Below are 26979 nucleotides of genomic sequence, written 5' to 3'. Positions count from 1 at the left end.
CATCATGCTATGGGGCTGTTTTTCTGCCAAGGGGACAGGACGACTGATCCGTGTTAAGGACAGAATGAATGGGGCCATGTATCGTGAGATTTTGAGCCAAAACCTCCTTCCATCAGTGAGAACTTTGAAGATGAAACGAGGCTGGGTCTTCCAACATGACAATGATCCAAAACACACCGCCCGGGCAACAAAGGAGTGGCTCCGTAAGAAGCATTTGAAAGTCCTGGAGTGGCCTAGCCAGTCTCCAGACCTCAACCCCATAGAAAATCTGTGGCGGGAGTTGAAAGTCCGTGTTGCTCGGCGACAGCCCCAAAACATCACTGCTCTCGAGAAGATCTGCATGGAGGAATGGGCCAAAATACCAGCTACTGTGTGTGCAAACCTGGTAAAGACCTATAGTAAACGTTTGACCTCTGTTATTGCCAACAAAGGTTATGTTAAGAAGTATTGAGTTGTATTTTTGTTATTGACCAAATACTTATTTTCCACCCTAATTTACGAATAAATTCTTCACAAATCCTACCATGTGGATTCATGGATGTTTTTTTTTTTTTTTCACATTCTGTCTCTCTGGTGCAAATTACTGACCTCTGTCATCATTTTAGGTGGGGGAACTTGCACAATCGGTGGCTGACTAAATACTTTTTTGCCCCACTGTAATTTTTAAGTTTCTCAAAAAGAAAAGACATTTTATTTAAAAAAAAAAGGTATTCACTTTAAGCGATTTAACTCCTGTAATGTTGAATGCATCATGGTGTTGTGCTAGCGTGATAAAATGAATAATAATCTACACACAGGTAAGCTTTGGTTGAAGTGTCACTTTTATTTGCTTGAAACGAGTCTGGACAGATGCTTTACAGCTCTTTCTTACATCAACAGACAGATTAAAATACATTAAAATTCCTCTACACTCATAAGTGCAAATGGATACATTTCTCTACAGAAAAATACTACAGATTATACAACAATGCCTTCTATGCTGTACATGTGGAATGTGTCGGCTGAATGTGGAACTCATCGATGGAGCATTTAAGGTGCGCAGGGATTTAGAGCATACGTACGGAGTTTCCATGCACACTATTTGGTTTACAAGGCTGCTTGTGCAAAAGTCACTGCGTTTTAAGACACTGAGCAGATGATGTTCACTGGGTGACGGATGAGTGCTCACAGAGGCAATAAGGTCAATGAGATTACAGGCACTGCAAAGACGAGTATATACATTCCCAGATCTGGTTTTCCCACTGCTCCATTTCATTCAAGAAACAACAACTTACAAATTGTTTCCTGGGACACTTACTGGGGAAAAAACATGTAATTTGATACCAATTACAGGTAAAACAGAGACTCTCTTCCAGACTATTTTGACTTTGAGCAAAACAAAGGAAAAGATAAGAAATAACATTTGCAAAGTCTCTGATTGAAATAAAACTGATTAAAATAATTATTGCTCTACTTTGCTGGTGATTTCTTTTGCATTAAAATGTCTGAGGTGCACAAAAAAAACAAACCCCAAAACCTTTGTTAATGTAACTTGTGAAAAACTAACCCTAAAGTCTAAAAACTGCCTCTGTTTGATATGTAATCTGTTTATTTTTCCCAGAAATGTTCAATAAACTTAAAAAAATAATAATCAGACATTAAAATAAAGCCCTAAAACTTTTATTTTGTGCTGAGGGTTTGCATAATTTATAGTTACACGTCCCAAATATGAATTTTAAAGTCATTTGAAATGTAAAAAGGCAAAAAATAAATACCACCTAATGCCTCAAACCTGAAACTATACACCGAATATTGTGAAGCTTTCTCATGTGACCTGAGGCGGGAACAGATGATTGGAGAGTGAAGGCTTTTAAAGCAACAGGAAGTTAAGACCAATTTTTAAAATAATAACCAGGTATAATAATAACCAAGTAAACAAATGAATTCATTTCTGTGTAAAAAACAAAACAAAACAAAAAACAAACAAACAAAAACAACCCCAAAACAAGCAAACAGCTGAATTACAGTACATGAAATTAGTAAAAATCTAAATAAATTCATTGACACAGGAATGATTTTTCAAAGAGGAATGGCTTCCACATGTTGCCTCTCTGCTTCTTGTTCTCTCAAACGTGACATAAAAGTAGGATTTTTATTTATTTATTTTTTCCCTTTCTGATGGGCGACAGCGGCGGCGTAGCTTATGATGACGACTGACCCTCTCAAACTCCGCTGTGTAGTGGACGAGCAGAGACGACAGGCAAGATGAAAGCTTGATGATGAAACCCTCACTGCTGGATGTCAGCGCCGCTCACGGCGTGCTGCCAGAGCTGAGGCCGTCCTTCTCTGCCGATATTGACTTCACCAGCTCCTCCACCCAGCGGACCTCGGAGGCCACCTGCTCGGCCAGGACCTCGTAGCGGTTCTCCAGGCGCCCAAACTTGCGCTTGAGGATGTTGGCCGACTGCATAGTGACCCGCGCGTCCTCCTGGCACTTCTTGCGCTGCGTCTGCGTGCGCTGCAGCTCTTGGCGGATGTGGTTCAGGTCGCCAGAGATGCTCTGGTTCTCTTCCTTGTACCACCCCTCCTTCTCCTCATATATCGATAGCAGCGCTGCCACGTCCTCGCGGCAAGAGCGCTGGTTGCGCTCCAACTCCTTCAGGCCTTCCTCAGCCGCCGCAATCTCCTCGAGCACCTGGGAGAAGCGCTCAAAGTTGGCGTAGGTGTTGTTCGGAGGCATGCTGGAGTGGGACTTGATGGTATACTCCTTGAGACGAGTAGTCTTCAGGCGCCGGCGCTCAGTCTTGTGATCTCTGTCCTCCTGGCGTACGTTCCGCCTCTTAATGACCTGAAGAGGTAAAAAGGTACAGGTCTGAAAAACGAGCAAGAATTTGATGACAAGAACCAAAAGATGGGAGTAAAAAGAGTCATATTTTCAGTTGGCCTGATTATCAGATGTGAAATTTCACATGAAGTTCTTCAATTTTTTTCCCACTTCACTGAATGTTTAATCTATAAAGATGTAAACAAAGACTTAAACTGCAAACCTTAATCCAGGGGTGCTCAAGACTGTCATCAATGGTCATTCTTTTCCTGCAAAAGAAAATCCATTAGTGTTGGTTAAATGCTGAAGACCAGGGCACTGTGAGTGCCAGCATCTGCATGAAGTATACAAATATTCTATGCAAATTGTACATTCATATAGATATATTTATCTATATATATATATATATAGAGAGAGATTCACCATGCGCGTGTTTGTTGATTTAGTGTGCTGCATTTTTTCAGTTTCTGCATGTTCTACAATCATTACACTACGTATTTAAGAATTTTTTATCTTCCCGCTGCAGCTGAGCGACCGCTGATTGATTGATCAAGGTAAATAAGCAAAAGTTAAAATTCTGCAAGTCTAGAAAAAAGCTCATCACAGCAGACGACAACAATGTGCTATAGCTAATACATTTCTGGAATTGTGACATCAACAAGCATTGGATAAAAATCATAAAGATATTCTTACTTAGGATCCTTTACTAGCAAACGGCGTATGAAGTCCTTCGCCAGCTCGCTGGTGTTGCTGAAATACTCCTCATCGAAGTCGTAGTTGACAGCTGAGATGTTGGTCAGCGTCTCTTGTTTGGTCTCGCCCAGAAACGGCGAGGCACCGCTCAACCTGTAACCAGTCAGAAACTTTACTTTAGAGCCCGTTTTGAAGAATCAGGTGGTTTCTGTTTTTTTACAAACTATAAGCTTCACTCACAGAATATACGTGATGACACCAATGCTCCTGCAGAGACGAGAGGATAAATAAAGATCAGTAAAAACTGTTAGGTTAAACCACAGCTTCAGAAAGTGGGGGGGGAAACAAAAAAAAAACAAAAACAAAAAAAAAAACAGGTTGGTATCTTACCACATGTCTGCCTCCAGTCCAAGTGGCTCATAGTTGACTATTTCTGGTGCTGTAAAACACAGGAATGAGCCCTTTAATTCAAAGCAGATGTAATCTGAAGCCACGATCACCCTCTCACAGGGTCTGACTCACTGCATGGAAACAATCTGGCACAAGGCTGGAAGTGAATATTTAGGAGGCCACGGGCTCTCACCAACAAACTCTGGTGTTCCAAAGATGTTCTTGAACTCGTTTCCTGCTTTGATCTGATGAGCGATCCCAAAATCTATTAGCTTGATCCTGGGGTTGGGGACATTCTTGTCCAGCAGCATGATATTCTCAGGCTGAAAGATAAAAAAAAATGGAGAAAAAAACAAAACAACTATATCACTGAAAGGAGGAGGAGGGCGAGTCGATGACATTAGACACTGACAAAGCAGCATTTTCTACTTGAGCTTTTGAACTGTGACACTTGCATTTTATCACCACTGTCAGCAGCTTGCATACAAGTCCATAAAAATAAGCTTTGCTCCTGTACATGCCATCATCCACCAACTAAAATAATACAGAAATAATCCTATTATACGATTTTTATTCTATCCTCGTGAAGTTAAATGTTGCAGTACAGTTTAAAGGCTTTGGTCACGTATCTTTATTGATAAAGATTAGTAGTCTTTTCCTTTATTAGAAGCTTATGTCTAACTTTTAGCTATCAAAAATGAGATTAGTACATTAACCCCATTGAGAGTAGTCCTCCCTGAAAATATGATTTCATTAATGTTAAGATATTTAGCCCAAAATATATTTTACCATGTTTTTAGCCCAAAAGAATCAGGGCAGCCGTGTTTGTCTGCTCTCACCAACATGTCATCTACCACCGCTGTATAAGAGCCCCTCAAGTTTCCCCTCAGTGCTGACCTTGAGGTCGAAGTGAGCGATGCGTTTGGAGTGGAGATACTGAACGCCATCCAAGATCTGCTTGAGAAACTGCGTGGCCTCCTCCTCAGTCAGAGATTCTTTCTCTGCCAGGAAGTCGAACAGCTCTCCTCCAGACACCAGCTCCAGGATCAGGATCACATCCGTCTTGTTTTCAAAGATGTCATGCAGGGTGATGATGTTGCTGTGCTGGATCTCGCGCAGGATGTTGACCTCGCGCTCGATCTCTTCGCGGCTCACCCCCCGCCGGCTGGACGACAGCCGCCGCTTCTTGATAAACTTGGCTGCGTACTCGATGCCTGTGCTCTTCTCCTTGCACTTACGGACGATGGCAAACTGTCCGCTGCAGAGAGGAAAGATCAGAGAGATGTCAACGCAATGTTCTCCTACCTCATGTTGTGATGGGGAAAAAAAAAAAGATGTTTCTTAAGCAGAAGGCACTGCATGTCTGTCTATCATCATAGATATTTATCAGCAAAGACCTCTAAATGCTGTTAGCTAATAACCTCAGTTGTATCTAGTGTTACACAGAGCAGACAGCTGATAATCAGCTGTCTGCTTGACGTTTATTCAGCTGTGTAAAAACTATAACTTCAATCTCAGCCAAACCGATTTACTCAGGAACAAATAAAATACAAAAAAAAAAGCCAAACAATAACATATTTAAGTTGTCTAAGTGACTTATATATATTTAACCTGAGTAGCGAAAGACAGCGGTGGGTTTGAAAACGATTTGCCGGGAGTCCGGTGTTCTCACGGCTCTAGTGAGCCTTGAACTCCGGCTAGCTATCGAGCTGGTGAGACGTCCGTTACCCACGTCGGAGCACAAAACGTCGGAGCGCTTTTGAAAATATGTGATGTCTTGATAAACTGAGCAGATATTTTCGCCTGAAAATATGTTAAACGTTTATTTTGTGACCCAGAAAGAATAATAAGAGTAATATTAACACTAACTAGCTGCCACCATTGTTGACAACTGAGCAGTAGTGATGTGCGGATCGATCCTGAAATATCGATTCCTCCGATACCAATCATTTATGTTCTAGAATCGATTCTCACATTAAAATATCGATATTTTAGTAATTTAGAGTAAATTTATAGTTTATCATTAACAGGAACACAGTGGAAAGAAACTATAACATTCAGATCGTCTACATTCAAAGGAACTACTTCCTCTTCCGCCTTTCATAGTCATGTGCGAAATACGGCTGTATAAATGTCTCGCAGCCCCTTGGTGTGCGCACTCACAACAATGGCTGAGCGTAATTGTGCGGACGCATTTTACTTCCACAAACAGCTGAGACGTGGTTTGTGATACATGTGGCAAAAAAGTGCTCCAAGAGTGAGGTGTTGTGGCCATACTTGCCAACCTTGAGACCTCAGATTTAGAGAGACATTCAAAAGGGCTGTTGGGGGGGGGGGGTGATAAATACAGTTTACAGTGTTTATTTATCGGATAAAATACGTTAAATGTCACCGTTATTATTGACCCGTGTTCTGACAAACCATCCTACTTTGGCAAAACGTCCTACCGTAGGTAGTTTATGCACATTTCTGCAGTCACAGAGTAATTCCAGCACAAATTTAAGTAGGTATGACGGTTTGCCACTTAATGTTGCCCATCAGAGTATGCTTGTAGCTTATATTCTTAAAGCCAGGGTGGTTTGCCACTTCATTTTACCCGTTAAAGTATGCTTATAGGTAACATTCACAAAGGTAGCATGGTTTGGCACTTAATTTCACCCGTCAGAGTATGTTTCTAGCTCTTATTAACAAAGGTAGGATGATTTGCCACTTAATTTTAGCTGTTAAAGTATGCTTCTGGCTCATATTCACAAAGGTAGGACAATTTTCCACTAAATTTAGCTGTTAAATTATGGTTGTAGGTCACATTCACAAAGGTAGGATGGTTCGCCACTTAATTTCGTGTTGTGCGCATGCGCAGAAACAACGGGTAGGATGGTTTGTCGGGTAGGATGGATTCCCAGAACACCGGCCCGGAAACAGCGGGGGTGTCCAAATTCAGAGGCTGCTTCCACCTGAGGACCCGGCCTTCGCGGTCTAAAGAAAGCCGGGTAGTATGGCACGAGCTCCCTCGGTGGAGTGAAACTCTGCCGTCTGCTCCTTGCTATCTAGAATATAACCGGGCTCTGGCGTAAACTCTCGACCGTCTCACACTTTCTTTAATTAGTTTTCTGCTTGATGTTTATTCAGCTGTGTGAAAACCCCGGAGGAACCCTCCCGAGGGATTAATAAAGGTAAATTTAATTTAATCTAATAACTTTAATCTCAGTCAAACCGATTTACTCACGAACAAATAAAACACTGAAAAAGCCAAAAAATAACATTTTTAAGTTATCAAAGTGACTTGTATATCATGTTTAACCCGAGTAGTGAAAGACCGCGGGGGTTTGAAAACGATGTGTCGGTCGGCTCAGATATTTGAAGTTTACACGGCTACATTCTCACCTGAAAATATGTTAAAAGAGAAATAAGAGTGATATTAAAACTAAGTAGCTGCCGCCATTGTTGAAAACTGGAATTGGCTGGGTCGCGCTATGAATTCTGCGATATGGTTTTTCAATTTTGTTGTCCGGGTGGAAATTCGGGAGAATGGTGGCTCTTAAATCCTACTACTTATTCCTGCGTCTTTTGGGATCTTACAAAGCTTCAAACAACGCGTCGACTATTAAATTAGTCAGCGACGATTTTAATAGTCGACATAAATCGTGACTAGTCGACTAATCGTGGCAGCCCTAGTCCTATGGCAAACAAAGCACACCCTTTCTGCTTCCATAGGAATTAAGAGGGTCATCAAATGTACTTGATCAACCAATCAACAGTAAGTGTGAGGACCTCTATAAAAGCAGACGTTTTGGGAGTTTGCTGATCTTTAGGATTAAGTCATCCCAGAAGTTTAGATCCTAGCAAATTCACCCTAACATCAGACCATTCAACGCTCAAGTAAACTGCAAAACACACCCAAGAACTACATCTCAGACTCTAGAGAGCTCAGTTAACATGTTAAATGTTAAAGTTTGTTAAATTTTTGGGAAAAAACCCAAAAACATGGCAGCAAAACTTAGGTTTGCAAAATTGCATCTGAACAAACCACAGGACTTCAGAAACAATCTGCTTTGGACATACAAGACCAAAGTGGAGATATCTGGCCATAATGCACACCAACATATAGCAAAATCAAACACAACACATCAACTGTCAGACACTGTGGTGGAGGGGTGATGATCCAGCCTTGTAATGCAGCCACAGGACACGGGCACCTTGCAGTCACTGACTTAACCACAAACTCTTCTGTATACCAACGTATTCTAGAGTCAAATGTGAGGCCATCTGTCCAACAGCTAAAGCTTGGCTGAAACTGGGTCATGGAGCAGGACATGGCCCCAAGCACAGCAACAAATCTCCAACAGAATGACTGAAAAAAAATGAAGGTGTTGCCACAGTAAATTAAAACTGACATCTCAACCAGACTGAAATGCTGTGAAAAGACCTCAAGACAGCTGTGATAAATGAATGTCCAATGTCTCAATAAACTAAAGCAACATAGTGAAGAAGCATGAGCCAAAATTCACCAACAAACCGCACATGATGATGATCAAAACTAGCACCACTGATTAACAATTGTTTCATGATCATTGATGTGCATATTATCATGGCCACTGATCAATGGCCTGCAATCACAGCATTGTAACATGGTGAAAGATGTACCCTGAGCTCCTTCCTCAATTCCGAGATGGTCTTTCCATTTTCACATAAATGTTCCCTGTCCAGGATGTGTACATCCTCATCATTGAAAGAGTCACTGGCCACTGGCCTACAAGTGTAAATACTGCTTAAGCCTGATCCAACTGTGCTGTGCTAGCCTTCTTAGACTGTGAAATTTCCATCTGTAATGGGGCACAGTTAAAAGTCGACGTGTACCGTAAACCAACGCACACGGATCAGCATTTAAGGTTTTGACTCTCATCATCCACTAGAGCACAAATGTGTCATCAGGACACTACAACACAGAGAGAACACCGTCCTAACAAAGGTACTCTTGGGCATTGATCAATGATCATGAAACTGACCTCACAGCCCATTGTTAATCAGTGGTACTGCAATCTGCAGTCAGCAGAGACTGAACTGAAGAAGTTACCGTACTTGGATGAGTGACAAAAAGTTTCTGCCACTGAAAGTGCTCCATCCAGAATTAAATTAAATGTCTGTTATCCAAACAGAAGTTAAAATCTCTGACTGAAGCTCAAGAAAGCAAAACAGTGTGTTGTCAGCACAACAAAACAATCATTAACACAACTAAAAACAAGAAAATTCTGTTTTATTCCACATAGAATAAAACAGACATTTGTAAATAAAACAGTGTGGTTTAGATCCATTTAGTATCTGCACACACACACACACACACACACACACACACACACACACCATCCCCTCTCTTACACTACAGCAGAGGTGCAAGGGCACATTGAGAGGCAGTGACGTCACACTTTTGCTGCATTACTGCAGAAAAAAAAAAAAGGTAAGCCAGAAAGTTGTGTTTCATCTCCAAAAATGTGATGACTCATTCACAAACTATCCAGCACAGCAGAAAAGAATTAAAGATGACATTTAATACAGTGCTGCTCACACATATTAAATATCTAGCCCTGTTCAGATCAGTCCCAACCTGGCATTAAAATCCATCTCAAGCAGCATTTCACATTTAGATCTGTTTTTAATTATGGAAAGCATTGATAAGCTGAAAACTCATCGCTTACACAACTTAAAAAATGTGTCTTACAAATGCAAAAAAAGTGTTCTTACACTTTCAGATGAACTGAAGCACACAGCACAACGGCTGGATAGGACAGCAATGAAGAAGAAAGCAGGGTTTTCACATATAATGCTTTCAATTAAACGTTTTAAAACAGGCCCACAAAGCTTACCTCCCCAGCTCCTCTCCCATCTCGTAGTACAACTCAACATCCTCTTGCCTGAAGCCAGCCATGGTGTGCTGACTCTTACGATGATGATGATGGGAGTAACGCCTTCAGATTTCCTGCAGCCAAAAAATAAAAAAAATAACTTAAACGTGGATATGTGACACAGAGGCCACAGACACCACAGAGTACAGAGTATGGAGGAAGTGATAAGACAGTGTTAGCACTTTAGGGCTTCTTCATCCTTATTTGGAGTCAACGCTGCTTTGGAGACTTTTTAGCTGATGTCAGACCTCTGCATACCAGTCCTACTACATCATGTCCTTCCCAGGATCAGCTCTCCGACTCAATTAAAGGGACTACACAACCAACTATGTTACCTTTCACTGGCTAGATAACAAACTACGAGCCAAATGAATCAATGTTTAACTGACAATACACAGATAATGACTTTAAAAAGATGCTAAATTGCGACGTTTATATTGCACTTTTCCATCATAAAAGAAAAACGGCACAAAGGAAGACCTATTTAAAGCAAACACAAAGGTAAACTCGTGAAACGGGATCGTCGTGTTAACTTATTACAATCTGAACACTGATTAAAGAATTTAAGGAAAGAAATAAAGGGAATCCCGACGACGGAAACCAGCTAGCTTAGCTGTGAAGCTAACATTAGCGTCCCGTAGAAACACAGCGCTTAATAAAGACAAAGAAAAGGATTCATAGTAACTCAAATACTGACAACAACGCATATATTTAGTCACACAAAAGTGAAGGGATTTCTACTACAGATACTTACAGTACGGCTGGCTACGAGTGCTGCATTCCTCTGCCAAGTAGTTGTGTGTGAACTCCCCGACTGAGAAAACATCAGGCTAACTGCGGCGGAACACATAGCTTCCGGTGTCCTTCAAAAGTAAAAGCATTAACCTTCGGCGCCAATCAATGCAGTCTCCAAACCACTCACTTCAAAGTCTCCCTCTGATGTACTCATTTATAATCTTGTCCGTCCTGGTCACGCCCAATTGACGTGTTAACATCTTCAATTCCACCACCTCCAGCGCCTGTGTTTTTGTCAGCATATTATTAAATATTTTCAAAATATTAATCATAAGTGTGTTAATAGACCGACAACTTAATGCTACTGATGTTATCATTTTCACTGTCAGACCTGGAATCACATTCATGCACACTGTACTTGCAAGTAGATTTGTTTGTGTGTGTGTGTGTGTGTGTGTGTGTGTGTTACTGTGTAGATACTAACGTTATTGTGTGTCACACACATTCCCTGAGAAGGTGCCCTTAAACTTATGTCTATTTTTATCTCTTCTCCTATGCTAAAACAATCTGAATGTAAATCTACATGTGCCAACAGAGAATGCCAAACTATGTTTTATTTTTCTTGTAACAGTGACTACAAAGATCTATTTTATTCTATTCTATTACCAAAAGGATTTATCCCTCTGGGGCTAAAAAGAAAAGAGAGAAGCGTGAAGTAATGTTTCCATAAATACTTATCAGTAATATAAGATCAACAGAATCATCAAACAAACCTTCAATTCAATCAAGATGTGGTCAGCTTGGGTGATGACAAATTCTATTTAAGGCCCCACAAAACCATAGCTAGGCTCTCGTTTGGCTTCACAGTTCTTTTTCTTTAGCAATCTTTTTTTTTGTTTACAATATCAACCAGCCATAAAAACTAATAAGAATCATTTCACACTATGTGGCAGCACTGTATTAAGTTTAAGTTAAGATCTTATCAGGCAAATAGAAATATTTAGCCTTGATTTTGTAAGAAAACCTTTATTGTGAAAGTTGAAGTAGTTTAAGTTCCGCTGTCGTTGCGCATCTTGACGCAGGTAAACACCGGACAGAAGGGAGGACATATGGAATGACATCATGTTGAGTGAATCAGCCTGCTGCAGTACGTCAGTGAGCAACAAGACCGAGCATGCAGCAGCGAAGATTAAAGAGAGGCCAGAGCAGGGAAGAGGCGCACTATTAGACAGTGAACGTATAACAACGGGTTTTGCTAATAACGACTAATTTATTAAAATACTGTAATTAGACACAATACGAGCATGTTTTCAAAGCTATGACAGAGAGACATTTCTGGAAATTAACATCTGGCTAGTGTAATAGGTCGGGATTTTAGCAGGGGGGTTGACGCAGGGTAGGAATGAACAGAACTTTCATCGACCTTACATTTTCAAAATTAGTTCCCTGACCGGGAATCGAACCCGGGCCGCGGCGGTGAGAGCGCCGAATCCTAACCACTAGACCACCAGGGACTGTGGGCATCGGTTTTTGCGCCTTCAGAATCCTGCATATAATGTTGATATCGTCAGATGGAGGCTGAGTGGAGGTTGAGAGTGAACATGTTTTGAACATGTGTTGAATATGAGCTTGACTATGAGCTTCTGGTTTGTTCCAAAGTTTAGGTGCAGGTACAGCAGAGATAAGATCTCATCAGTGCTTTAATCTGCTACTCTGTCCGACCAGACGCATCTGGTCATCTGACCTGAATGCTGTTCTGAGAGTGTACCTGGTTAAAAGATAAAAAATGTAAGGAATTGCTGGTAGAAACATGCTCTAATAACAACATGTATTTGTTTCTGTGGACAAGTATTGATCATAAAAAATATACAGTATGCAGACATCCGAGTAGACCCTCATGTCTTCTCGGATCTTCCCATGCAGTCCTCCACACTCTGCTCTTGGAAATTATGATTGAAGTTTAAGTAAGGACCATATCTTATGATACTAGAGTTTTGAGAGTAGGATATTTAGTTTTGTGCGTAAATCCGGTTAAAAGAGCCAAGGAGTTCATAGTTAGACTTTGATATGTGCTCAAATGTGCGCAGAGTTGACATTGTTTGAAAAAATTAGTTCCCTGACCGGGAATCGAACCCGGGCCGCGGCGGTGAGAGCGCCGAATCCTAACCACTAGACCACCAGGGACGGTAAGTGGCTGGAGATCCCTCACCTGAGTGGGGATGTATATGATAATTGTTTTATCAAAGATAGGAGAATCAGAATCAGAAGACTTTGTTTATCCCCAAGGGACAATTAACAAACAACAGAGCAGCATAACGTTGAAGATAAGGACAATAAGAACAGGCAATAAGATTGAAATAATAAATACACAGAATATACAGTATATACAGTTTTAAAATTACACAGTTTTAAAATTAAAGTGACTGAAGTTGTTCAGTAGGGATGACAGCTTAGCCATCATGTCACTGACCACCTCCACTGGGTCCAGATGGCATCCTAGAACAGAGCTGGTCCTTTGGATCAGCCTGTTCAGGCTCGTTCTGTCCCCAGCAGTGATGCTGCTGCCCCAGCAAACTACACTGTCCGTCCTTCTGCAGGAAGCACTGGGTGGAGTTGTGGGAGAGGCCTGCATTGTAGATGGTGAAGAGGAACGGAGTCAGAACTGTTCCATGTGAGGCCCCCGTACTACAGATGACCCTGTCCGACACAGCCTGAGTTCTCACATACTGTGGTCGGTCAGATAGTCCAGTATCTATGTTGTGAGGTGATGGTCCACTTCTATGTTCTCCAGCTTGTCCTTCAGAACTGTGGGAAGAATGGTTCTAGAGGCACTGGATAACTCAGTGAAAATGATTTTTGAACGATGTAGGAGGTGAATGACGGTCATCCACTCCGGTGCCACAGCAGGTTGGTAGGCAAACTGAACTGGGTCCAGTGATGAGCTCAGCAGGGGCAGAAGCTGTACCAGGAGCAGCCGCTCCACTTACCTCCAAGATATTGGAATTAATCACCTGCATACAAGTGGGTTTTTTGTTTTTTGGGTTGTTTTTTTTTGTATTTGTTTGTAATTTTCTTTTGTATTTTTATTTCTTCTTCTTCTTTTTTTTTTTTTAGAAATTTTGGGTTAAACATTCTAAGAGTTTTGCATTTTTGAAGAAAATGAAGAAAAATTGAAGAAAAATAGTTTCCCTTTATTTATTTATTGATTGATTGATTGATTGATTTATGTATTCATGCTAATGAATTGAAAAACTTTTAACCAAACTCTATAACTCCTCTTTTATTTGTTGTTGGGGGTTTTTAAAACTTATGTTTAACTGTAAAGCATGTTAGGCTTTTCGTGCTGTCAGTGACCGCTACTATTTTTATAGTTTTTTGGCAGTCTGTTTTTATCCAAACAGCAAAGTGGCACATGACAATATCATCCAATTAAAAAGCCTAGCCGAACGAAATGGGCGCGGCCTGTTAGAGCCGGCGTTGGGGGCTCTCGTGCAGGGAGTTCGAGCCAAACGTTTGGTTGGTTGGTCGATGGGGGAGACAACAACAAGCTAGACATCATGAGGGTCCCCGAAACACTGATTTGGGTCGCTTTTCTCATCCAGAAGGTGAGAGACACCACGTCTGTTTCTTCGAAAACTGTCCCTCAGTGCGTCTTTGTCGGGTAGCAGCCTGCGGTTAACAAACAAGGATTTGGGTTTTTATTTCCCTGCGGTTTTCCGGGAACGTTAGCATAGATGCTATGTCTGTTAGCTTGCGGAGATTTCTGTGGGCCCTGGAAACCCACACATTACTACGGAAGCGTAGAGCTGCCACCCAGGCAAAAGAAAAATACAAGTGTATCACGTTATAACGTGAAAGGTTTATTGTTCTAACAAGATACTTTTCCTGTTTGTACAATATACTATCATGTTTGTACAATATACTTTTCACGTTTGAACAACATAATATCACGTTATTACAATATACATAATTATCACGTTCGTACAATATAATTATCACGTTCGTACAATATAAATATTATATTGTACGAACGTGATAATTATATTGTTTGAACAATAAAATTTTCACGTTATAACATATATTTTATTGTTCGAGCATGATATATTGCCGTAAAGATACGGAAGTGTAAAACATAGTGAAGTGGGTGACAGTGCAGATCCTACGGAAGCGTAGAGCTGCCACCCAGGCAAAAGAAAAATACAAGTGTATCACGTTATAACGTGAAAGGTTTATTGTTCTAACAAGATACTTTTCCTGTTTGTACAATATACTATCATGTTTGTACAATATACTTTTCACGTTTGAACAACATAATATCACGTTATTACAATATACATAATTATCACGTTCGTACAATATAATTATCACGTTCGTACAATATAAATATTATATTGTACGAACGTGATAATTATATTGTTTGAACAATAAAATTTTCACGTTATAACATATATTTTATTGTTCGAGCATGATATATTGCCGTAAAGATACGGAAGTGTAAAACATAGTGAAGTGGGTGACAGTGCAGATCAGAGTGCGAGAAAATGGCTCGTTTATTGGAATTAATTAAGTTCTATTTTATGCTTGGATTGAGGCATGGGGAGATTTTGCTGTTATTGAGCAGTTTGGACAGTATTGTGATAAGCATGCGGACACTTAGAAGAAACCTAAAACGCATGGGACTGTACAGGAGAAAGAATGAGTCCGATCCGATTGAGGTGGCACGATTTCTTATTGATCAACTGGAGGGACATGGGAGGCTCCATGGATACAAACTACATCACCTGAACTGCATTCAGGCAGGTTATGTTGTCACGCAGAGTACTGTGAGACATTTACTGAAATATCTTGACCCTTACGGTGTTGAGCAACGACGCAGAAATCGCCTAATGCGACGCACGTATGTAAATCCTGGACCAAATTTCATGTGGCATGTTGACTCCTATGACAAACTGAAGCCTTTTGGAATCTGTATAAATGGAGCTATTGATGGGTTTTCGAGAGTTATGATTTGGCTTCATGCCTATTCAACAAACAATGATCCCAAAGTCATTGCTGGATATTTCATAGCAGAAGTTGAAAAGAGGATGGGAACACCTGCTAGGATTCGCTCTGATTTGGGAACAGAAAATGTCATAATGGCCGAGATGCAACGATTCTTGCGCTGGACTATGGATCCGAACGTCAGAAACTGTTTTATTACTGGATCCAGCAATCACAATCAGCGTATTGAAGGCTGGTGGGCCTTTCTGAGACGACATCATGCTCAGCACTGGATAAATCGTCTCCAGGAACTAAAAGACCATGATTGCTTTTCTGGATGTTTTTTGGACAAGCAGCTCATATTGTTTACGTGCCTGAACGTCATCGAGGTATGTAACCATGTTTATATTCTTTTAATGAGTCATTGTGTGTGTGTGTGTGTGTGTGTGTGTGTGTGTGTGTGTGTGTGTGTGTGTGTGTTAGAGAGAAAGAGAGACACGGAGAGAGAATAAAAAGTTTGCTTTAACACCTACCATGCACCATCCCTATTATCACTCCGTTGAGGATATGAAAAAAAATGCATATTTCACTGGCCAGAAACATAAAATCGCACTGTCTAAAACAATTCACGTTTAATAATTACTTAAAATTTTCCAAAGTATCACGTGTCTACCACTGTTATTCTTGTTGTTGAGTATTTTTGATAAACTCTGTTTTTCCGACTGTCATTGTGTGGTGCTTTTGATTGATTGATTGATTGATTGATTGATCGTACTTTATTCATCCCGAGGGAAATTGGGTTAAGGCTGCCAGCCGTGCCAGCGCCGTTTTGGGTAACATGTTGAGCCAAGAGAAATGTGTTCTTTTACTGATATGAGATTTTTTAATTTTTAATATTTAATAGGAAGAGCTGCAGCAAGTTGCACATATGTGGAACACCCATCTAATACGCAGAAGCAGAAATGCAGTTGCTCCAAGTGGACGTCCGATTCTCATGTACACCATCCCTCATCTCTTTGGAGGACAGGATCATCTGAAAGAGGTTTCTTGGGAGGCAGTGGATGCTTGTAAGCAAGAATGTCAACAGAGAGGACCTTATACCTGTGATGAAACCATTTTCAGCTTGTGTTGCCTTATAATGTCAGAGAACTTGACAGTAGGACAGTTTTTCCAATTTCATTGTACTACTGTACTATGTATGACTGTGCAATGACAATAAAGAGTTATCTTATCTAACTTCTTACTTCCACCAAGCACAGCAGATGAATCCATTGAACTGTATCTCTTCCTGAGAGCCTATATACTGAAGGACTTATAAACCTAAATATAATTGGGCTTTGGGAATTTTTACGCATATATTTTTGGGTACAATGTTTTATTTGTGCAATAAACAATAGAAAAGACATTCATTATTATTTTGTTTGGATTTTCGGTTCAAGATAGTAGCAAGCAAGCATGTCTAAATATATTTAACCAAATCTGCGTACTCCAACCTTTTGGCATTTCCAATTATTTTTTAACGGAATTTCTATTATATCTGATTTCTGTTTTAAGACTGTCAAAAAAACATTTTTTAAACTGCTGATCCTATACATTATCATTCATGAAATATTGTTTTCAATTTTACTGAACACATTGTGCAACTGCTATTCATCCACGAACAGTTTCTTGTAAACTGGTAAATGTACAAATTCTGCATTATTTAATAATTAACAAATAGTGTTAGATGTTAACCTCCCTTTTATTTGTGTTCAAGGAGAAGAAAACACGGACTCTTGATAAACACTACAAAACTTAACTTATGTGCCAATTTTCTGTCTTTTATTCCAGTCAACTATTGCATCAAACACATTGCCTTCCAAAGTTATTCCCTTAAAATATGTTCTAAACAAATGACTGGTGGAAAGGTAAAAAAAATATACTTGAAAATAATTAATATTAAGTCTTTTGAATTATTACTAAACAAAACATCCCCTCTAGCAGACATCTTGTATCCTACAAAACTGCACCACAGACCTGTGGAAAAGGACCTTGACACATGATAAGAACTAATAATAAGCATAGTTCACCACTTGCTGCTAACCATATGAACTTATTAAACATAATTAGTTAACATTTAAACTAGTAAAACTTTTAAGTATGAAAATTTAAACTGAAATTTACATTTTTCATGGTGGAAACAAATTGATGTTATCCACAATTTTTGAAAATAAATTCAAATATGAAATAAAACACTTCCCTGAAATTTAAGCTCTTTCTTTTTTTATACAATGATGTGTTCCCTGTTTGTGGGTTTAACAAACTTTAGAGCTTCATAGCCAGTCATTGTTAGTGCAAACCTTTCATTCTTTGGTTTAAACATGATGGACTTTAATCAAGCTATGCTGAACTCATAAGAGCTTTTAGCAGCCAAAACATTGTTCAGTTCATTTCGTAGTTCTGGGTAGGACGTGTATGTCCATGGTAGTTCCAGAAGAGGGCCGCATGTGTGTGCCACAGGTCGTCGTGCCAGTCCATCCACAGGCGTGAACAGTACCTCAACCTTGTCAACACAGATGACATCTGACCCAGTAAGAAACCTGAACATCCTTCTGAGCCCTGTATCGTCAAGTCCTCTGATGTACTGGTGCAGAAATCTGAAGCTCTGCTTCTCTGCTTGAGTGGTGGGAGAGGCAGTAAGCAACTTCAAAAGCTTTCTCGTTGTTGGCTTTTTATCCTCATACATTTGTAGGACATCTTGTGGGCTTTGAAAAGCTTCTTTTAGGAAGTAGCTTGCAACTAAGGACATTTTCTCTGCGGCATATGCTGGTTTTTGGATTAATTGTTTGTGTGCGACTTTCAGAAGAAGGCCTTTTAAGTTCTCTTTGGTTGGAAGCACTGATACATCCAGGCGATCCATGAGATCCAGCACTTCATCCCTGTCTTCATCTGAAAGATCTTCTTTTAGTGCCCTTGTTATCAGATCCCTATCTGATTGACTTAGGTAAAAGAGAAGACTTTCAAACAGCAGATCATCTGATACTTGATTCTCACCGAAGATGAGTGCCACTGTGAAAACAGGAGCAAGGCGACAAGGGAAATATCCATGGTCTTGAAATCCCTTCAGTAAAATTCTACCCATGGATTTCCACTCTTCTTCCTGCCATTTAGGAGACAGTGATGGCACTCTGAACTCCTCTCCTTCAGCTGTGTTGTCCACAAACTCTGACCAAAATGCAGCATACACATCTCTTGATACGCCATCTGCGTCAGCTCCTTTTTCATCAATGTAGGTGTATTTTAGAGGGTGTATGAGGAGTGTTGGATCTTTGAACTGGCTGATCATCTCCTCCAGAATAGTAACCCTGTGAAGTTTGATGGTAACACAGACAACATCATATGATCCTGCAGAGCTTATTGCTTCATTGCTTATAGATGTTTCTGGACTACTGACTGCTGTGTTTGTTGGAGGAAGTGTAATGGATGTGATGACCAGATCATCTTCCTCAAACTGCAGGAATGGTTCATCTATTACAGTGTCATCAAGTTGACAAGGCAGAGGCTCTCCAAGGTAGGGTCCAATCATTACCTCAGATGTGTCTAATAATACATCTTCATCAGCATTCCTAGATTCTGATGATGAGATCACAACAGTGTGAGAAGCTTCTTCATCTCCTTGATGTGAGTCAGTCAGTTGTGTAACATTGTTTACATGTGTTTTCCCTCTATCATAAACTTCTTCATCATCTTCATCATTGGAAAATCTTCTTGTGCACAAGTAAAATCTCAACATTCCCATTTTAAGTGCTGAATAGAGTTCTCCAACTGTGACATCTTCATCAAATACGGCCTCTTCCTGATAGTCTAATATGTCATGACTGAACACTTCCCATCTTCCAAATTTGCTTTTTCCACTTGGAAAGAAAAGATCTTTAGCATACTGTAATATGTCAGCTTTTTTGGAGTCTTTGGGCACATCAAAGGTCCTTGTTCCTCCTCCTCTGCGCTTTCTCACTTGCTTACCTTCATGGATCCACCCTAACTCAATTTTTCGTGTCTTTTTCTCAGCCCATTTGTTGTTTTTTGCATATGTTCTTTTTCTCTTAGAAACAAATGCCTCCTCATGATCAGGTTTCTTCTCATTTTCATTGATTCCCATCTTTTCCTTCAATTTTTCGAGCAATGAGTTTTTTCTTGATTCCTTAGTACTTGCACCACTGTTTTCCAAGCAGAACCGTCTGGCAGCTATCCGGTCACCATATGTTGGGATGTAATCAGACAGGGTCTTGTCATCCATGAAATCAATCACTGTGGCATCAATCTGTAATAACAGGGATATTTATTACTATACAGAAGTACAAGGTATACCTGCTGCCACACCACATGAGGTACCTCACTAAAAAAATGTATGTAAATTTCACATGTGTTTTGATAATTGTCTGTTATTATTTTAGTGGCAGCCATCAATATTTAGCATTTATTCTTTTCCTCTCTCTATGGCAGCAACATTAATGAGATTCTCTAACATGTTATTAATAGAAATATTACAGTATATACAACGCCCACCTTTGAAAAAGTAAATTAGTATTCACGTATCTTTCAGTTGCACAGAGCACAAAGGGTTGAACTCACTGTTTTTTTTAATTGAAGACAAATATCAATATAAACACAGTTTAATTCATTTGTTTTTAGATAAACAAGGAAACATTGTGCATCACATAATATAGCGATATATTTAAGAAACCTGGAATCTGCATACGGGTTAAGTAGTAACATGTGGTCATACAACGACCCAGTTTTATACAGCGGGTTAATTTGTTTTACATTTTCCATTCCATATTAAAGATCCACACCAATGCAGCCTACCGTTACGTCCTTACGCAGTCAAAGCGAGAGAAGCGAAAACCGCTGTGGTTGCTAACTTAGCAATATGTCACATTTTTAGACGCTGTAACTTCGTAAAAAGCGAGTTTTACAAGTTTCCCCCTCAAGAGTGCACTTACGTGTTCTTGTAGCATTCGTAAGAGACAGTCCTCAGGTACACCACGATTCCGAAGAAATCTCAGAAGTGGGCTATCAGTGTTTGTGTCCATGTTGAAAGCAGGGCATTCAAAGTTAAGTGCCAGTTCTGACGAGCGTGCACTCTCCACAACTACCATGGATTTGGGTTTCCGAATGCAACACGTTTTACGTTCTTACAATAAAAAATGTTATTGTAATGGTATTTTTTTTTACGTTTGTACAATATATGATCACGTTCGTACAATATAATTATCACGTTCGTACAATATAAATATTATATTGTACGAACGTGATAATTATATTGTACGAATGTGATAATTATGTATATTGTAATAACGTGATATTATGTTGTTCAAACGTGAAAAGTATATTGTACAAACATGATAGTATATTGTACAAACAGGAAAAGTATCTTGTTAGAACAATAAACCTTTCACGTTATAACGTGATACACTTGTATTTTTCTTTTGCCTGGGTGGCAGCTCTACGCTTCCGTACATTACTCACCTTTTGATGCAGCATTAATGAAGGGGGATTATTGCCGATCGATTCACCTCACCTGAAACCGACACTGGGTTTATCTTCACAGTGATTACGAGACAGCGAATATGATGTTAACCACTGACAACTTGGACTGCGGTAGTGCTGTAAAATATGGAACGCGTCTGAAATTAGAGTTTAAGAGTGAAATATTTCAAGTCACTGCCAGAAACAATATAACTGAGTGAGCCAACTAAAATTTGAACAGGTTTTTCTGTTTTGTGTGCAGTGAAAAAACTATTAATCTAGCTAAAGATTGTCATGTGGAAAGAGAAAGAAAGAAGAGGTATTTGAGAAATGTGTTTAAAAGCCTTAAATCTAACTTCAAGTACATTGCAGGAACCCTGATTGTAGGAGCTGTTACTGAGCCTTTTTATACACTGAAGGCTGTAGTTTGTAGTGCTGCTGAGCTTTATTATACATTCAAGGGTTTATCATATTGTGTGCACCCCGTTTATATGAAGAAGGGTATACAAAAACCAACTAAAAGGGGTACGAATAGTTTAATCATAGCTTCAAAAAGGCTTTTGGGAATTTTTATGCCGTCTCAAATTGATGCAGACAGCGAAACATCAACATTTATAGGGCTGCTAGAATTAAAGCTCAACTCTGTGATATAAAAATTTACTTTTTCTTGGACATGTGAGATGATCCAGCCATTGTTTTTATGTTGACAGGTGGTGGGAGAGTACGGCATGGCCCATTTCAGTGACAAGGGCAAGAGCAAAGGAAAGGATTACTGCATATTCTTCAACTCCCAGTGGGCACGTTTACCTCAGGATCTCAATAAGGCAGTAAGTCACTAACAAAGGGGGTTAACCAAACATTGTAAAATTTCAAATTGCTTCAAGGCAATAATGAGAAATAATGAGAAACAAACTAGTCTTTTAGAAGTACAAGGATTTTTATGACAAGGCTGCCCCTTTTTACACTAAATGAGGAAGCTTCTTTGTTCCATTAAAGAATAATAAACAGTACATAATGAGTAATTAATTAAAACAAACAACATCTCTAATTACTGTATTTTGAAACCTCTGAGAGTATTTCCAAACCTTTTGTTTCAAAGTCACGTCTCCAGATCCATGACTTGACAACATCGGTCCTGTGCTCACCCTCTGAGGTCCCAGAGGGAGGCTTCCCGAACCGCATCCCCATGGTGATGAGGGGGAACTGCACTTTCTATGAAAAAGTTCGCCTGGCCCAGATTAATGGTGCCAAGGGCCTGCTCATCGTCAGCAAGGACAGACTGGTAAGACAGCTGTTCACAGCTATTCTGTGTCAGAATTAAACAGGTCTTTTGGTTCATGACAAATCAGAAATGTGCTTTGTTTTTGTTTTTTTCCTACAGACGCCACCAGCAGGAAACAAGACTCAGTATGAAGAGATTGACATTCCTGTGGCACTGCTCAGCTACTCTGATATGTTGGATATAAGCAAGGTGAGAAGTCAGCTACCAACCGATATTTCTCTTCTCACTTTAGAAGCTCTACACCTAGCCTTATTATCCCTTTTCTAATTTTGTGTCACTGGATGCTTTAATATGTGTACCTTGTTTGTAGCAGGGTAAACTACCTTTCATCTGTAATTCTTCATGGTACAGATTCAAGAAAGTGCTGGAAGTATTTCTCAGAGATTTTGCTCCCTATTGACATGATGGTGTCACACAGTTCCTGCAGATTTGTTAACTCCATGTCCACAATGAGAATCTCTCATTGTACCTGTTAGAGAGTTATCTCTGGGATGCTGGGATGATAGCTCCCTCAGGACTTAAACTCCGGTCAGAGAGTGGGGCACAGAGAGTGATGTCCGGATATACTTTAATGGAAGTTAATAGCAGCTCAACAGTACAGCAGTAGGCATACTTAACGAATGTGGGAGGGGTGGACAGACGTGTGGTTCTGAATAACAAGAAACAAGGAGAAACAATTTTCACATATAAATATAACACTCGTCACTTCCCAACATCATGCCAATATAATGATCTGTAACCCAAATAATCAGCTGAATGCTCTGACATAAGAAAGTCCCACAATCCCATTTAAACAGGCAGGAAACAAGAATATCTATATATCTCAGACAACAGAAAAGACCTAATGCCCCCAAATTAGGAAAGGTCAGCAATTACATGGTCTTCAGTGCCCTCTTGTGGCTAAATAACACAACCGCGGTACACAGATCCAACCCGCAACAAATGCTACGGTGGTAAGTCACATGCCTCTACCACTCTCGATAAATCTCCTAGCATAAACCCCCTGTAATCAATGTCAAAGTACAACCCGTGCTATAAGTGGAAATAGACTCGTAGAACTGGAGGGATTTTGACTCACATTTGCACAGGAACGCACACGGCTGGAGATCGCTATTCCCCCACACTCATGGAGAAAAAACATGGCTAGTGCTCCTCGGACTCGTGATACGGCAGGAGCGTCGTAAAAGCATGTGACGTCACCACCGCAGCAAACAGTAAGAACAAAGTGGAACTTATCGGCAGAAATTAACACTGCACTTATAGCGATGCGATTGAAATATAAGGAGACTTTCGGACACAGCCGCCCCCAAATTTAAGTGATAAATTTGCTCTTCAACCGAAAGTCTAAGCATCATTGGGTTTACAGGCCTCATCATCCTCCCAGGCTGAGAGTCTGACTAATCTGGCAACTGGTCGAAGATATGTCTGTCCCTTGATTGTCACCTCAGCCGCTCTCACCCGACCGTCTGGCCCTGGACAGGCCTTGACCACCTTTCCGATGGGCCACTGCGCTCGCGGTAGTTGTGAGTCAACCACCATAACCACTTATCCCATGGTCAACTTGTCAGTTTCCCCCTGCCATCTTTGTCTCCTCTGAAGATCCGGCAGATGGTGACGCAGGAAGTTGGACCAAAAATGGTCCGCCAGAATCTGACTATGGCGCCATCGCCGTCTTCCCAGCATCTCACTCGAAGCATAAATCACCTGGGGGAGTGATGCATCTCGTCGCCCCATTAGCAATAAGTTGGGTGTGACTGGATCCGGATCCGCTACATCCGAAGAGACATACCCAAGAGGCTTTGCATTAATGATCCCTTCCACTTCGATCAGCACAGTTTGCAAAACTGCCTCTGTCACCGTATGGCCTCCCAACACCACTTGAAGAGCTGTCTTCACAGACCTTATCTCCCGTTCCCAAGTACCTCCAAAATGGGGGGAACCTGGTGGATTGAACCGGAACTCAATCCTCTGCTCCGCCAGCTGCTCTTTAATGGGGGCTTCAAGAGCTGAGAAACTAGACCGCAGTTCGGTCTCTCCTCCCCTGAAGTTGGTACCACAGTCAGATAGGATCTCATATGGCTTGCCCCGGCGTGCAATAAACCGACGCAGAGCCATGAGAAAGGCATCGGTATCTATGCTGTCCAACAGGTCAAGATGCACACAGCTCGTAGTCATGCATTTGAATATGATACCCCAGCGCTTTTCAGTGCGCCGTCCCACTTTGATGTTGTAAGGGCCAAAGCAGTCGACCCCAGTGGACCAAAAGGGTGGTTTGTATAGGCGCAGCCTCGCGGGGGGTAGATCTGCCATCCGAGGAATATCAGGACTGGCTCGCCACCTTCAACACTCACCACAGCTGTGCTGGTGCCGCTTGATTGCCTCCCTTCCTCGGAGAATCCAATATTTCCTCCTCATCTCCCCGAACACTCGTTCTGGCCCAGGGTGCAACAGCTGCTCATCGTATTGCCTGATCAGTAGTTTAGTCACCGGATGCTGCGGATCAAGGACTATGGGGTGCATGGCATCCAAGTCCAGACCTTCTGCTCTTCTGAGTCTTCCCCCAACTCTTATCAGTCCAATAGCCGGATCATACTCTGGAGCAAGTGTTAGCAGGCGACTCTGCTTAAGAATTGCCTTACCAGCAACCAGGGTCTGTAATTCCTCGGGGAAGCTATCATTTTGAGCTTGTTTCAGGAGATGCAGCTCAGCAGCTGATACATCTGTAGCAGTCATGACATGGTTTTCGTGATCAGCAGCCGCCCCATGAAGGATCCGATGGGTAGCCTTAACCGCTTCACTCCATTTGCCAAAATTGGAAATTGGCACCATTTGCTGTGGACTGCATGTGGTGGTGGTTCCACAGAATGCTGTTCCTCTCAGCTCCCCATCGTCTTCTTGACCTTCACCTTCATGGAGAGTTGGCCAGGTATCAGGATTCGTTAAAAGGAAAGGTGGGCCCTGAGTCCAACGGTTTGGTTGACCCAGCTCGAGAAGGCTTTTCCCTCGCGTGAGGTCATCAGCCGGATTGTCCTTGGTGTTGACATACCTCCAACTTGACACCTCGGTAAGATCTTGTATTTCGGCAATCCTGGTACCAACAAAGACCTTATAGCGGCATGAATCAGATTGGATCCAGGTCAAAACGGTTGTTGAGTCGCTCCATAGGGTAATGTCACTGGGTTGAAATGCCAGCTCGGTCTCCAGTACTCTAGCCAGTTGGGCTCCGGCAAGAGCTGCACATAACTCCAAACGTGGCATAGAAATCTGTTTCCGGGGGCTTACTCTTGACCTCGCCATCATGAATGCCACGTGGACGCCGCCTTGGGAGTCCTGTGTTCGCAGATAGGCTACTGCTCCATAGGCTCTTTCGGAGGCATCACAAAATATGTGAGCCCCTCTATCCGGTCTCCCGACGTCGGCTCTTGGTGAGACATAGCATCTTGGTAGTTCCACCTGTGGCAAGTTCACTAGTTCCTTCTCCCACTGTGTCCATCTGTCTAGTAAGGCCGTAGGATGGATTTGTTCATCCCATCCAACTCCTGCCTTCCAAAGATCCTGAATTAGAACCTTTGCTCGAGTTGAGAAGGGTATGAGGAAGCCCAGAGGATCATATTGTGATGCCATCACCCGGTAAACATTCCTCAGTGTGGGCAGAGAGTACTCCACAGGTCGATGCCTGTATCCAAGGCGGTCAGTGAGACAGTTCCAACGAAGGCCCAGAGCTGGTTCTTCTGGGTCTTGGCTGTGCTGGGAGAGCCAAAGCTCTGTGCTGGCTGCTTTGGCTTCCATTGGTAGGTGTTCCACCACCGATGGAACATTACTGGCCCATTGCCTAATCTCGAATCCCCCTTTGGCGAGTAACTCTCGCATCCGATCTATGAGTGTCTTAGCCTCCTCTGCAGATTGGAGACTATGCAAACAGTTATCGACGTAGAAGGCCCTCTCCACCGTGTCCAAGATATCTTCATTACCCTGGCTGTTGTCCCTGACATGTCTTTGGAGGGCATAGGTGGCACAACAAGGACTGCACGTTGTACCAAAAGGCAGAACCTGCCACTCGTACACACTTGGCTCCTCATCCTTCCTCATAGACCTCCATAGGAAGCGGAGCAGAGGTTTGTCCTCAGGCAGCAACCGAATTTGGTGGAACATTGCCTTGATGTCACCACTTATGGCCACAGTATGCTCCCTGAAGCGGAGGAGGACCCCAAGCAGTGAAGGTCCCAGAATTGGACCTGGAAGCAACTGGCTGTTGAGGCTGAGCCCGTTGTACTGGTATGAGCAGTTGAATACAAGTCTAGCCTTGTTGTTGTGGTGAACTACATGGTGGGGTAGATACCATGACTCGCCCGAACAATCCACCTTCTCGGGGGATAGTTTCTCAACATAGCCTACCACCTCCAGTTTATGGACTTCCTGACAATAGGTTTCAGCCTGCTCTGGGTCTCTCGCTATCCGACGTTCAGTACTCCGTAGCTGTGGTAGCAAGGCCAGTCTGGGTGCCCAGAGGCGAGGACTGTCTTTGCGACGGAGGAGGGGCGTTGCATATCTTGTCACTCCCTCCACCTGCACTCTGGTTGTGCGCTGCTCAAGAGCTTCAAGTGCTTTCTGATCTTCCTTAGAACGTGTCGCGGTCTTCACATTTGTGTATGGGAGTACATCTGTCTTCCACAATCGTTCTACATGTT

General features: G+C 41.6%; 3 protein-coding genes and 2 non-coding genes across 5 annotated transcripts in view; 1 reads left to right on the top strand and 4 right to left on the bottom strand.

Moving 5' to 3' along the window:
• Positions 1-813: 813 nt before the first annotated feature.
• On the bottom strand, positions 814-10604 carry dapk3 (death-associated protein kinase 3). The gene is made up of 9 exons (XM_085378109.1): positions 10541-10604; positions 9748-9860; positions 4784-5144; positions 4080-4209; positions 3887-3935; positions 3737-3763; positions 3497-3649; positions 3027-3072; positions 814-2827 (listed from the first exon to the last, which is right to left on the bottom strand). The coding sequence occupies exons 2-9, from the start codon at positions 9807-9809 to the stop codon at positions 2291-2293; spliced, it is 1365 nt and encodes a 454-aa protein (XP_085234235.1). The 5' UTR covers positions 9810-9860; positions 10541-10604; the 3' UTR covers positions 814-2290.
• Positions 10605-11963: 1359 nt separating this feature from the next.
• On the bottom strand, positions 11964-12035 carry trnae-cuc (transfer RNA glutamic acid (anticodon CUC)). Its single transcript has one exon. It is a non-coding gene; the product is annotated as a tRNA-Glu (tRNA).
• Positions 12036-12633: 598 nt separating this feature from the next.
• Positions 12634-12705, bottom strand: trnae-cuc (transfer RNA glutamic acid (anticodon CUC)). Its single transcript has one exon. It is a non-coding gene; the product is annotated as a tRNA-Glu (tRNA).
• Positions 12706-14044: 1339 nt separating this feature from the next.
• The window catches only part of sppl2b (signal peptide peptidase like 2B), a 30592-nt gene continuing 17657 nt past the window's right edge, over positions 14045-26979 (top strand). The window contains exons 1-4 of the mRNA XM_085377363.1: positions 14045-14126; positions 21720-21836; positions 22109-22291; positions 22391-22480. Of these exons, the coding sequence (XP_085233489.1) occupies positions 14079-14126; positions 21720-21836; positions 22109-22291; positions 22391-22480 (438 nt within the window). The 5' untranslated portion in view covers positions 14045-14078. The remainder of the gene's footprint in view (positions 14127-21719; positions 21837-22108; positions 22292-22390; positions 22481-26979) is intronic.
• LOC146613190 (uncharacterized) lies at positions 17747-20573 on the bottom strand. Its single transcript, XM_085379079.1, has 2 exons — positions 20484-20573; positions 17747-19801 (listed from the first exon to the last, which is right to left on the bottom strand). Exons 1-2 carry the CDS (start codon positions 20571-20573, stop codon positions 17876-17878), a joined length of 2016 nt encoding a protein of 671 aa, XP_085235205.1. The 3' UTR covers positions 17747-17875.

This window comes from Diplotaxodon limnothrissa, linkage group LG18 (assembly GCF_057381915.1).
Source record: "Diplotaxodon limnothrissa isolate DT_005_m linkage group LG18, D_limnothrissa_male_GT1.1, whole genome shotgun sequence".
Classification (NCBI taxonomy): Eukaryota; Metazoa; Chordata; class Actinopteri; order Cichliformes; family Cichlidae; genus Diplotaxodon; species Diplotaxodon limnothrissa.
The sequence above is the reverse complement of the archived record's forward strand: the minus strand, read 5'-3'. Positions and strand labels throughout refer to the sequence as shown.

Bases quoted from the DNA above. Each gene is read 5' to 3' on its own strand.
- dapk3 (XM_085378109.1), bottom strand. From the start codon at position 9,809: ATGGCTGGCTTCAGGCAAGAGGATGTTGAGTTGTACTACGAGATGGGA. The intron at 5,145-9,747 runs GTAAGCTTTGTG...TCCTCTCTGCAG, and splicing joins ATGGGAGAGGAGCTGGGGAG to CGGACAGTTTGCCATCGTCC. The intron at 3,764-3,886 runs GTAAGATACCAA...TCGTCTCTGCAG, and splicing joins GGACTGGAGGCAGACATGTG to GAGCATTGGTGTCATCACGT.
- LOC146613190 (XM_085379079.1), bottom strand. From the start codon at position 20,573: ATGGACACAAACACTGATAGCCCACTTCTGAGATTTCTTCGGAATCGT. The intron at 19,802-20,483 runs GTAAGTGCACTC...CTGTTATTACAG, and splicing joins TACGAATGCTACAAGAACAC to ATTGATGCCACAGTGATTGA.